We start from the raw sequence: 12,837 nt of genomic DNA on the forward strand, positions 1-12,837 counted from the left end.
TCTGACATTTTTATTTAAATGTTTGTCAGATTTACACCAAACTAGTCACGGCTATGTGTTTGTGCTTTTGCAGTATCCAGTATTCTACGAACTAGTCAAAATTACAGTGCTTTCAAAGATTACCTGAGAATGTTTGCTCTGTAAACCACCATCCTTTGTCACACAATTCCCAGGGAAGTTAATATTGGGGATCTCTAGAATAGATGAGCAATTACATATTTCTATGTAAGTTATTTGGCCCTCTTAAAAGTCTGCATTATAATTATTTTCATCATTCTACAAGTTTCATAGATGGTTTTTGAATCTTCCCTCAGACCCTGAAGATATTTACATATAGTTTACGACATTTTTTTTTCCAATTGATGATGCAGAGGTTGCTGTGGTAGATCATATCAGGGAGTGGCTTTAAAGCTTCCTTCTGCCACTTTCCTTTATGTGCCTTTGAGAGGTTATTTTTAATTAAAAAAAAACACTGAGCTTTTAAGCACAAGACTCTGCAAAACACTGCATTTTTGCCGTTCTGGCATTAGCACAAAGTCGTAATAACAAAATTTACAAATCCAAGTGCACTTGAGCACTTTATATACATGATGAACACTTAACCACTTTCATTCACAGTACCTTGCCTGAATCCTGTGCCCACCTAGGAGAATGGCAAGAAATTTCCTACAATGGTATAACTGCTCAGATCTTGTCTAGTAGTGAGTGATCCAATAAGAATTCAGGATAGATGTTTTGCTATTGTTTTTGCTGCTTTCTGTACCCATATCACATTATAATCATCTCCTTCCCCTGCTACTCTCTGTAAATAACATCTCTTTTTGACTCCCCCATTTGATTGTAAGCACCTTCAGGGTAAGACTGTTTTCTAAAAATAGTAATTATGGTATTTGATAAGTGCTTTTTATGAGCCAAGAACTGTGCTGTGTACTGGGGTTAGACACAAGATTATCAGACTGGAATGCTTAATGTAGTGCTCTGCGCAAAGTAATTTTAAAATCCCATTGATTGAATACTCTTCTCAGTCAGGCACTGAAGCCCAAGGCTTTTAATGTTCCTTGTTCCTCTTTCCCATCATCCAGGTTGTTTCCTATTTTCAAATTCAAAGTTAATAGAGTTTTCAATCTTTCAAACTTAATTTTCAGAACTCTTCCCAAAAATATTGGCCAAGAATCCTTCTTGTTTTCATAGTAACTAAGTTGCCTGATATCCTACCCGAAGTGCTATCCCAGTGACCATTAGCCATGCTTTCTTTCCCCCTCTATGGGATATACTGAAGCCATCTGACTTTCCTGCTGTCATTTTCATTCTTCTGAATTTGTGGATTTCTGGCAGAGTCTCTGAAGATTTTAAAGGAACTGCTGGTATGGTCTCAGGTCTGACATCTTTTAAGTGTGTAACCAAATCTGCACAATACTATTGAGGAGGAATGTTTTCTTGGCTGAAAATCAGTCTTAAAGATACAGGCTAAATAAGTCATTAGCTAAATCTACCAGATTCTGTCTTTCAATATGTTTTTTATCACCCTGTTAACAGATAGATGATGACTCTTCAGCATCTTTCGACAAAATCCAAAGACCAAGAACCTTAATAGAGCCACAGCTTGAAGAAATCCAGTTCAGTACTGTTATGGTAACTAAATCTGACCTCAGATGCTCAAAACATAAAAGCTTCTTTCCTCAACACTATGACAATAACCACCCCTGGCTTCTATCTACAGTTCTTCAAGGTCAGTTAAATCCACAACCACTTTCATGAACAGCGTATCTTCTTTAATGAAAGTGTTCTTGACATTTTCCAACATGGAATGGTCCACAAAGCGGGGAAAGCCTGAAGCAATGTTCATTTCCCCCTCAGGCCTTTTAAAACTGCTGCTATTGGGATCAGCCTTGAAGATCTCCACAATGTGGTTCTTTTTGCCACTCTGATCCAAAAGCATCATGGTAACTTTCTGCTTGAAAGGCCACTGTAGCAATGAGTCAAATTCTCCTTTCATCACCACAAAGTAGAGAGAGAGGTGAGTTCCTTTCCCCGACCCATCCCCATTTAGGTAAGCCCTCGCACAAAGCCGGTAACCACAGCGGCTGGTGTAGAAAGGCTGACTGAATATAGAAACTGAGCGTCCCTCCATTGCTTCTCTTTTCTTCATCTTGTAATCGGTCACTTTCCAGATCAGTTTTCCATTATAGCAGGTCCCTTCCAGCAATTTAAATCGTTCTTCATTTTTATTTAGTTGGGCTTTGTGAGCATTAATGTGGGCATCATGTTGTTTGGTCTGGTCTTTCAAAACAACTACATGGAAAAAAATAAATGAAAAAAGCACTATTGAAATTCCACTTAATCAGAGCTATCATTATTCAAGTAAGAGTTTCAATTCTCTGAACCCACATCCAGCTGTTAAGGTTGTGAAGTGGACATTTTATCCTGGTGAACTGGGATTTGGGAAATGTGTGCAGGGCCCTTGAAAATATGGCTCTGATACCAAATTCCCCAAGTTTTCTGCATTAATTCTCTTGGTAGTAATGGTATATATCCAGAATCATGTTCAATCTTCTCTGCCCTTTAACAGCACCATCCCTCCCCACCACCAATCTTTTCTATTCCACCATGGCTCTTATTTCCACTCCCCATTCTAGCCTTTAGACACCCACACTTGCGCACCCTTTGACCCACTGTAAGCCTCATTTTAATTAGTATTGCTGTCACATGAACTCCAGTTGTATTCATGGGTTTCTCACTTCTTGCCTTGTAAATTAGTTCTCCCACCTTGCATTTTGGATAGAAAGTTGTTGGGTAATTAAGAAATCATTTTTTCCAACAACATGCATCTGTCTGGATAGAACACAATGTGATGTCAAAAGAAATGTCTGTGCATATGTGTGGCATTAGACAAAGGTGTGAGTACTGAGTGTCTTAATGCAAGTATTTATGAGACGTTATGAAGAATAAAACCCCCATTACAGGAAAACTGACTATACAGTGGAGTTGAAGAACCCAACTTTCAATAGGGGTAGTTTGGCTAGCTTCCCATTTCATATACCTAGTAATGGGATAGCACTGTATCAGTCTTAAAGTAACCCAAAAAACAAAGAGATAGGCCATACCTAGTCGCTGATCATACGTTTCCAGCAGGGCAATCTTTTGCTTTACAGTATCAATGGTCTCCATCAGTGATTTCAGGTCAAATTTGCTTTGCTGCTGGTTAGCCATATGTAATAACTGCCTTACTTGTGTTTCCAGCCAGGTAGATTTATCAATGTGAGTGGCGAGAATCTTCCAGTTTAAGGTGGATCATAAAATTGAAAAAGACTTTCATCAAAACCCTAGTAATCCTTTAATACTAAAATATTTCTATAAGGATGTTGAGTGGCATAGCTGAAACTTATCAAAAATAATTAGATGAGGAAATTCAAAAAGAGACTCCCCTGCATAGATCTTCCAGCTTTCCTCTTGACTTTCTTCCACGTTCCCCACTTTGTTTAACTACCTTTCAATTCATTTCAATTCTGTTTTCACCTCATTTTCTTCATTTCTCTTTCCTCCCCATTTCTCTTTTTCCTCAGTAGTAATCCATTCCTCCCTCCCTCCCATTGTTAACACTACAGAGCCCATAACATCTGAGCCTTGCTCCTTGTTCATTTTCCCACTTCCTGCAAGAGTTAATACCCAGGTAAACGGTTGTGGGTGGGGGAAGAGGAGATGGGGAAAGGGAGACAGATCCAGAAGTTTGGGGCTGAATGCTAAGAATGGGAAAATGGATATCTGGCCCTTTTGTAGTTGCTGCCAGCGCTGTGATCCCGGCTCTTCTGGACTCTAAGGAGAATACAATCAAACAGAACTATTCCTCTTCTCCATCAGCCCATAAATCATTGGAAATGGGATGGAGATCAGACAGGTTTCCATTTTCTCAAACATACATAGGAAATCAGAGTTGTACGTCCTCCTCTAGTCATGGACTACATTGAGGTTTATATGGACATCAATTATGGAATATTTTCAAAGGTATATGCTGTAGCGGTTATTCATTGTAGTCATCACAATGACATGAGAAATCACAGCGAATCCATTAACATCCTTAATTTCCAAAGAATTTTAGCCTTTGCAGTGAGTATGTTTAAAAAAGGGCAATATTTTCTTTCTACGGGGGTTCATTCTGTAGCCTCTAAAATGCACAGAAACAGATTCAGGCAGTGAACCTGGAGCCCAGGAAATAATATTGCTCCAATATTAACTAAATAAGCCACTGTCAACCTATGCAGGCAAATGTGAGGAAAGACTCACCTTAAATGAAAAACCAGTGCCTCACCTGGGTATTTGCCAGCAAGTTACCATTTTTGCTAAACAGCTGCATAACTTGCCTGAATTCCTTCTCAAATTTCTTTACCATCTCTGCTAGTTGCTGAATTTTAAGTTCTTTAACTTCCAAACTCCTGTGTAGGTCTGAAATCTAAAAAGAGAATATGAGAAGAAAAATCAGGCCATTTTGAAAGGCATATAACAATACCAGTCTTAGGGAAAAGTAAGCAAGCTTTATAAATAAGTTCCACAAATGGAACAACAAAATTTTCTCTCCTTTACTCAAGTGTCATGGTAATAGCATATTTAGTAACAGTGAAAAGTTACCTAAGTCAATCAATCATATTTTTTGAGTGCTTACTGTGCACAAAACACTGTACTAAGTGTTTAGGAGAGTGCTATAAAACAGAGTTGGTGAACACATTCCCTGCCCTCAGCTAGCTAGAAAAGCACGAGTCCTGATGCCAATTTCAATTGTAATTCAATTCTTCCTTGCTTGATTCCTCTTAGGGCCAGACCTTTGGGTTCTTCTTTTTTGACTATCTTTTATTTTTTAAATACATTTATTTAAAAATAATAGATGCCAGTTTAGACTAATGGTTTATTTCCTTAGCTATTATAGTATGAATGAATGAATAGTAGCAATAGCAAAAGTATTTAAGTACTTACAGTGTAAGTAACTGTGTACTTCCACTGTACTAAGCATTGGGAGAGAATACACAGATGGGAATTAGTCATGGTCCCTGTACTTTGTGCGGTTCTCAATCTAAAATATAGATAGATTATAGTCCTGCCTCAACTCTCCCTCTCTTGCCTTGGTCCTAGCCTGCATCCTCTGCTTTGAGGCGAAGGCAAAAGGAGGGAATGGAGAAGGAGCAGACGGAGGATATATAGGCAGCTCCCTGCCCACCCTTCTTTACCCAAAATTTACCCGACCTGATCCACAGGTACCTGCGGGTCAGGCCTGGTGAGTAAGCTTTCTTCATGGCATGTGTGGATGGTTTTCTAAGGCAGATTGGGTACAAGTCTCCATGATGCACTAAATACCCCTAATGGCTTGAAAGAGTTTATGTTCCTCCCAAAGTGCCCAGCATACGACTACTACTACTACTAATGATGGTATTTCTTAAGTGCTTACTATGTGCCAAGCACAGTTCTAAGCACTGGGATAGACACAAGGTAATCAGTTTGTCCCACGTGGGTCTCACAGTCTTAATCCCCATTTTACAGATGGAGTAACTGAAGCACAGAGAAGTTACGTGACTTGCCCAAGGTCATACAGCAGACAAGTGGCAGAGCCAGGATTAGAACCCTGACTCTCAAGCCCGTGTTCTTGCCACTAGGCCATGCTGCTTCTCTTACTACAAAAAGAAAAACTTGGACACTGGGAGAACTGGGTGCAATATTCTCATTTTACTGGAATGTATGAGAATTCTTCTTACTCCTTGCATTCAGCAAGAAGAAAATTGTTGCACATTGTATTTGGACTGCAGGGCACAGAAAAAAGCAAAATGGCTTTATCAAGTTTTGAATTTTCTTTAATAAACGAAATTTATTAGCAAGTCTGCCAGAATGAAGGATTTCTCTTGGCTTCATTTTTGCAAAGAAATTCACATCGTCAAAGAAAGAAAGAGTAAGATTTTGAAGATGAGGGAATAAAAGGATCTGATTGGAATGTGGGAGTCCCTCATTCAACAACAGCATATTCAATGGATGAGAGCATTGCCAAGCCACATGCTTCTGAGAAGGATGCACAGAGCTATTCTGTTTCTTGGCTGACAGACTGCATCCTTAAACCCTAGGCAACTGCCTCAGAATGCTCGCTGATGGTCTCAGAAGAAGCAAGTAAGAAAGTGTAGGCAACTCAGCACAACCCACTACCATGATGAGAAAAACCACACGTGGACAGCTGACAGTGCGATAAAATTCGTCATCAGCAGGGCCCCCTTCAAACAGGTAAATGCACATATATATCTGGTTAAAATGGACTGAGACAAAAGTATAGTGAAATATAAATAGATAAAAAGAAGCTGGATATGTCATAGCATTTCTGTTTCCTGGGTCGTAGCTGCCTAAAAGCAGGGGTTGGCATCCCTACTGCTTTCTCTCTGTTTCCAGTCACTGTCTGAGATTGCCTGACCCTCTTCTCTGTCCAACCCCACTCCCTCTGTGGGGGATACTATAGCCTATAATCATCAGCCCACTCTCTACCAACTCTCCTTCCAGCCTCCCCTCTGCCCAGCCTGCCAGGAGAAGCGTATACCTTTTCTTCTAATCTTGAATTCTTGTCTAAAACCAGGAGCATGTGTTCCCGCAAGGCAGCGTTCTCATGTTCCCTAAGATTCCTCCTTTTATCCTTGGGAGCAAAAACAAACATCAAAAAGAAGCAATTAAAATACAAAGTATCAGATGGGCTCCCTATATGTTTCAGACATGGGGAAGCTGGAATTTTCTCTATAAAAAACAGCCCTAACATCTTATGCTGGCTTTGATCATGCAAGATGATGTGAAGGCAAGTAGCGGGTTTTCAAAAGGGAGGATAAAAAGGTAAAAGCTGGTCAAGCCACTGTAAAGGGTACCACAGGGAAAGAGAAGAACCAGCGGGTTATGGCTTTTTTCTGAATTTCCTTCCATTCTGCTACTAATAGTAAAAGCAATGGATACATTTTCCAGGTGGCTCCTGGACTCCTACTTTTCAAAACCTGGATTCTTTCCTTTCTGGTAGAGTTGCCACCTTTGACAGTGGGTTACTTTAAACTTGGCTTTATGATTGCTGTCCAAGCCAGGAGCGGTGGCCACAGGTTCCACTATTGCATTCAATTTTCCCACAAGGTCAAAGTTGGAGGCAGCTGAAGTCATCAATCACTGGGCTATCCCCAGATTTTCAGGAAATTGTTCAGAATCATCACTGGATGGAGACCTTGATTTCTATGCTCTCTCGTCAATCAGTCAATCAGTGATATTTATTGCACACTTACTATGTGCAGAGCACTGTACTAAGTGCTTGGGAAAGTACAATTCAACAGAGTTGGTAGACAAGATCCCTGCCCACAAGGAGCTTACAATCTACAGGGCGAATAGTAATACTATTTATAGAGCAACTAGTAGGTGCAGTGCTCTATACTAAACACCTGAGAAGTACAAAGTAAGCAAGTGATATTCCCTGACTTTATAAGGAGCTTACACTCTAACGTGGGGAGACAGACATCAAAGTAAGTACAGAGTAATGAAAATAAATAATTGAATGTATCTTTGAATAAATATATATCCATAGATGCTGAGGATAGGTATGTATCTGTACGTAACTACTAGAGATGGCTGATGGGCTTACCTAACTAAGAATACTGGGGACCAGGGAAGGAATGTGGAGAGAGGTGGGCTTTCAGGAAGACTTTTCATTCAGGCTGTGGTCTGTCAGATTTGGGGAGAAGGTCATTCCAAGCCAGAACAGTGAGTGAGAAGATGGAGGCAGGAGAGTCAAGAGCACAGTTCAGTTCATTAGCGTGGGAGAAATAGAGCGGGATAGGAGGAGTGTGTGAAGACAGAGAGGGGGGTATGGTGGGATGAGTGGGTGGAGAGCCTTGAGACCAACTGTGAGGAGTTTTTGCTTGATGTGAAGAGCCTTGGGAGCCAGTGGAGGGTTTTGAGAAGCAGAGTGATGTATGTAGATTTTGACATTTCAGGAAAGTGTCCCACGCAGCAGTATGTAGTGTAAATTGGAGAGGGGTGAGGCTAGAGGCAGGGATACCGGTGAGGAGACTGATAGTGTTCTCTAGCCATATGACTGGACCTTTGTACCTAAGTGGCAGTTCTTATGGATGGAGGGGACAGGGTAGATTCAGGAGATGTGCAGAAAGCTCATGTAAACAGCAAAAAGTATTGTTGAGAAGATCCACTAGCACAAAAGCTCATGCTTCTTACAGGTGTGACCCAGATCCCCACACACAGAGGGAGAGGGACAACACCTAGGCAGTAGTCAGTTATCTAGTGAAAGGGAAGACAAAGGGAAGAGGTGTGCAGAGGGGAAGAGAAGGGGAGAAAAGGAGAAGGGCAGATAACAGGAGTACTGTAGGAGAGGTAAAAGAGACACAGAAGAGAGGATAGATGTAGGAGGGCAGGACAGAATAAGAAAAGGAAAAGTAGAAAGCTTGCAAAGCAGTATATAGCTGAAAAGGAGCAATCCATACCTTTACAAGACAGCCATACTGTTTATAGGGACAATCTTCTTCTGCTTCAGGACACACAGAGATATGCTCATCAACCTGTTGAGAGTAAGAGCCTCAGACTGTAGTGATGCATTATTGATTTTCACCATAGACTTTGTAAGCCTCCCATCTCATCAAGAGGAGTAGGAGTGAGTGAAAGCGAGATACCGTAAAAAAAGCACACATAAACAAGAATTATTAAAGCCAAAAGGGTCCTAGTGGTGCATTATGCTGGGACTGAACAAGGGGAGGGGTTTGGAGAGAGGAGGAAAACAAATTCAGAGCCAGCTCAGGACTGGTATACCTGAACCCATGGAAGACTGTTTTTCTTAGCTTTCCCTTTTTCCCACTCCATAGTTCTTCGCAATTACTGTAAAAACCTCTTCATCCTTGACCACAAATCCCCTAAGTATCAAGCCTGGGAAACCTACCACCCCTACCATCCTTTTGGCCCAGTGGTGAGGGGTGAGACCCTTGGATGGGTGGGAACAAATGCCAGGTGGATAGCAAACGGACAAAAAGATGCTGTGGTGGGGAGATGGTAGAAGAAGGAAGTAGATGGAAGTCTGAGAGAAGAAAACAAGCCTCTGGTGAAAAAGTATTAGTCCAAAGCGTGTAGGAGGTCCTGTATTGGACTTTTCAGTCTCACTCACACCAGTACGTGATTTTTTTACCACTTCTTAAAGTACAAAGGACAGCTCTCACGGCTCCTGCTCTCACACACACCACCAAGTGTTTTATGTTTATATATATGTATAATATACATATCCACAGTAGATCACTGAAGCCATCCATTGGAAATTTTCAGCTTTCTCAGTACCTCTGTTCTTGGAATGATCTGACAACAGCTGAAGGGACAAGACACTGGGTAATCAGGACAAAAATTCTCCTCATGATTCTGAAAAAGAAAAGTCAAGCTTAGCCTAGTCAGGGAAACCTTCCCACCATGTATGCTGCTTTGTCTGTAGAGGGCATTCATTCATTCATTCAATCGTATTTATTGAGCGCTTACTGTGTGCACAGCACTGTACTAAGCGCTTGGGAAGTACAAGTTGGCAACATATAGAGACGGTCCCTACCCAACAGAGGGCTCACAGTCTAGAAGGGGGAGACAGACGACAAAACAAAATATATTATCAAAATAAAATAAATAGAATAGTACATATGTACAAGTAAAATAAATAGAGTAATAAATATGTACAAACATATTTGTACATGTGATTAGGGTTGACTTGGAGGAGCCAGTCACTGACCACCTGGATCGAGGTGGGACAACTTGATCACGTTGTATTCCTCCCCCAGCGCTTAGAACAGTGTTTTGCACATAGTAAGCGCTTAACAAATGCCATTATTATTATTATTATTATTATCGAGAACAGGTGGAGCAGATGGAGAAACAGAAATAAAGGAAAGTGGCTCCAGAGGGGACCCTGGAGCCCGTGGGCCTGTCCTCCTGCCCCCTGAAAGGAGCCCCTCCTGGAAGAGGAGAATTTGAAGCTGACTGAGGCTGCCTCCCTGTTGTGTGGCATCTTTGACAATTAAGGCAGACAGTGCAGATGTAATCTACACCAAATGTTTTAAATCAGGGGAGGTAGGGAAGAGAGAAATGAGGAAGATTGGTGAGGCGGAAGTGGTGACTCAAGGAAATGCCATCACCCCACCCTCCCTGACCTTTACAAACTCCGGGAAGCTGGGGGACTCCCCACATTTCTCCCTCAAACCTCACTCATGTTGAATGTCCCCACCCTTGACCACAGAGTCCCCTGTACCAAATTACTCCAGAGCAAGAGCTGCTCATATCCAAGTGACACAGGGACCCTGTAAAAGACCGGGCATGGATACCTGCCAGACCCTGGCCCTTAGACTTCCAAGGGGCATTCCACCAGCTGAAATCATCATAGCCCTGATTTGATCTGAAATCCATTCTTTGTTCAACATTCAGCCCACTGCTCTACACTAAATGTTTGAAAATGGAACATGAAATCTTACCTGTAAATTGATTGCCACAACATACTTTTGGCAGTATTGGCATTTCTCCTCTCGAAATTTACAATGGCAGCCTAAGTGATCTTTCATATCTTTCCGGAGAACTTCTTCCTGGCAGTTCTCATTAGAGCATTGTACAGGCTGAAACAAGCACTGCTGAAGGTGATCCTGTCAACACAGTAATGAAACAAAGTTAATCAGTGACACGGTGGCAAAGAGCCAGGCAGGGTCATAACCAAGCACGTATCAATACAGAAAACAGAAAGAAAAGTGGTGAGACTATAACTGTCTATACATCTAATACCTCCTTCAATTAAAGAAGTTACAATTACATGTAAGCGTTACAGCAAGTGGGGCTTCAGCAGTACCCAAGCTAATCGCTTGGCAAAGCAGAGGGGGCCCTACATGGGTTTGAGAGTCGGGGCAAGGAATTTAGGACACGTCTTAAACATTCCTGGGGCTCAGTGTCTTGGAAGTACTAAGGGAGTGGAAGTCACACAGAGATCTTATTAGACAATGCGTGATAGTGGCGATCAAAATCCCTGCAATGTTACTACGGCTGCTGTCATATATATTAACGGTGTTTGTTAAGTGCATAATATGTGTCAAGCACTGTTCTAAGAGTTCCCTTAGATAAAAGTTAATCAGGATGGACACAGTTCCTGTCCCACATGGGGCTCACAGTCTACGTAGGAGGGAGAACAGGTATTGAATCCCTATTTTGCAGTTGAGGAAACTGAAGCACAGAGAAGTTAAGTGACTTACCCAAGGTCACACACCAAGCAAACGATGTAGACGGGATAAGAACCCAGCCAGTCAGAGGAGCCCAGGCCCATGCTATTTCCCAATACATATTTATCCCACAGTGAGCGTTGGGATTGCAGCTAATTAATTTTGTACCCCCAACCCCATTTTGGGCTCCTGATAGCTTACTGGTCTGCTCATCCTTGGCTCTCCTGGTAGGTTTAGTGCTGTGGTGGAAAGTGAAATATGAAGGTTGGAGGGAAAGTCTCATCTGTCTTCAGACAATTCATGGTTGCGCTTGAGACATGATGATTTTATCAATTTTCCCTGGGACTATCACTGATGTGGTCCTGCTATGGCAGACCTGTAATATTTTCATTGTGCCATTTCCATTTAACACTTGGATATTTCACCAGGATTGACTGTAAATGCAAACGCTTTCATACTAACCTGGTATCGTCCAAGAATCACCTTGGAGTTGCAGCCAGGAGCATTCTTGCAAAACACTTGCAGGTTGAGAACTTCCCGTTTGCAGCAGTTATCTTTAAATACCTGCCAAAAAAGGCACCGAGTCATACCCTCCTTTTCCTGCCACCCACATCCCTGAAGACACTTCAGATCATGGAGGCATTGGGTCTAGATGTAAATAAGAGCTTCCAGGACGCCAATGAGCATGATTGAATCGTGAAAAATAAACAGTGGATGACCTCACCATTCGCTGGAAAAAGTTTCTGAAGAATATTGATCACAAAAGCACACTGGAGAATCTCTCGCAGGTGGCAATTCAGCTGAAGCTAAGGTTGACCATGTTCTTTCACGCTGAAACCTCTACAAAGATGTTGCCTTAAAAGCATCTTCTAATATTAAGTACTAAGACCTGGGAAAGTTGTTTCTACAGTAGTGAAGTGCAGTGAATTATTTGCCCAAATTCTAGAGCATATGGTGTTCCAACCCTAGAATATATATGGATTTTTTTTCTTGAACCAAACACCGTGTTCAATTGTGTCAAATATATTTCCCGTTCCAGGCTGTTAGGGTGTAGACATATTCCATGAAACATTTCCATCCTGCTGTTTTCCTCATGCCCCATCAAGAAAGGGGAAGCAGGAATGTCCCACCCTCCCAATTGCTGGCTCTGGCTGGACTCAGACTTTTTTTCTGCAGGAGCCAGCATGCAGTTGGGTAAAGACAGTGATTTCCTTACCTCCTGGAGCTGTATAATTTTCTTATCTATAGGGCAGGTGGGAAAGTCGTTTAATTCTCTAGATGAAAAAAAAAAAACAAACCAAAGGATGGGTGTTAACTTTGAAAACTGGTATCCTTTTTCTTAAGCACAGTTTTCCTAAACTGTTAATGATAGTAGTTATCCACAACAGACCTTTTAAGCTTTCATCTGCTGGCAACCTGCCTTCTGAAAGTTGAACCACAACAGCTTCAGTGGCTCTCTCAAGATCTACCATCTGGGTTCTTTACCTTCATCACCCAAACAGGCTCTGGGATTGTTTTCTAGCGCTGCCCTGATAGGGGCAAAGCCATCTTCCCCATTTTATGGTGATTTACTATCCACAACCATAATCCAGTTCACGGGCCTTGATAATGGAATGGA

The 12,837-nt window shown here is 41.7% G+C and overlaps 1 protein-coding gene across 1 annotated transcript in view; it reads right to left on the reverse strand.

The window, feature by feature from the left end:
* The window catches only part of TRAF5 (TNF receptor associated factor 5), a 26,261-nt gene continuing 13,424 nt past the window's right edge, over positions 1-12,837 (reverse strand). The window contains exons 4-12 of the mRNA XM_038761468.1: positions 12,436-12,493; positions 11,682-11,783; positions 10,491-10,655; positions 9,322-9,399; positions 8,484-8,558; positions 6,560-6,652; positions 4,307-4,447; positions 3,105-3,273; positions 1-2,292 (exon numbers count right to left, since the gene is read on the reverse strand). Coding sequence (XP_038617396.1) covers positions 1,715-2,292; positions 3,105-3,273; positions 4,307-4,447; positions 6,560-6,652; positions 8,484-8,558; positions 9,322-9,399; positions 10,491-10,655; positions 11,682-11,783; positions 12,436-12,493 — 1,459 coding nt within the window. The 3' untranslated portion in view covers positions 1-1,714. The remainder of the gene's footprint in view (positions 2,293-3,104; positions 3,274-4,306; positions 4,448-6,559; positions 6,653-8,483; positions 8,559-9,321; positions 9,400-10,490; positions 10,656-11,681; positions 11,784-12,435; positions 12,494-12,837) is intronic.

The sequence above is a fragment of the Tachyglossus aculeatus genome, chromosome 19 (assembly GCF_015852505.1).
Source record: "Tachyglossus aculeatus isolate mTacAcu1 chromosome 19, mTacAcu1.pri, whole genome shotgun sequence".
Taxonomy (NCBI): Eukaryota; Metazoa; Chordata; class Mammalia; order Monotremata; family Tachyglossidae; genus Tachyglossus; species Tachyglossus aculeatus.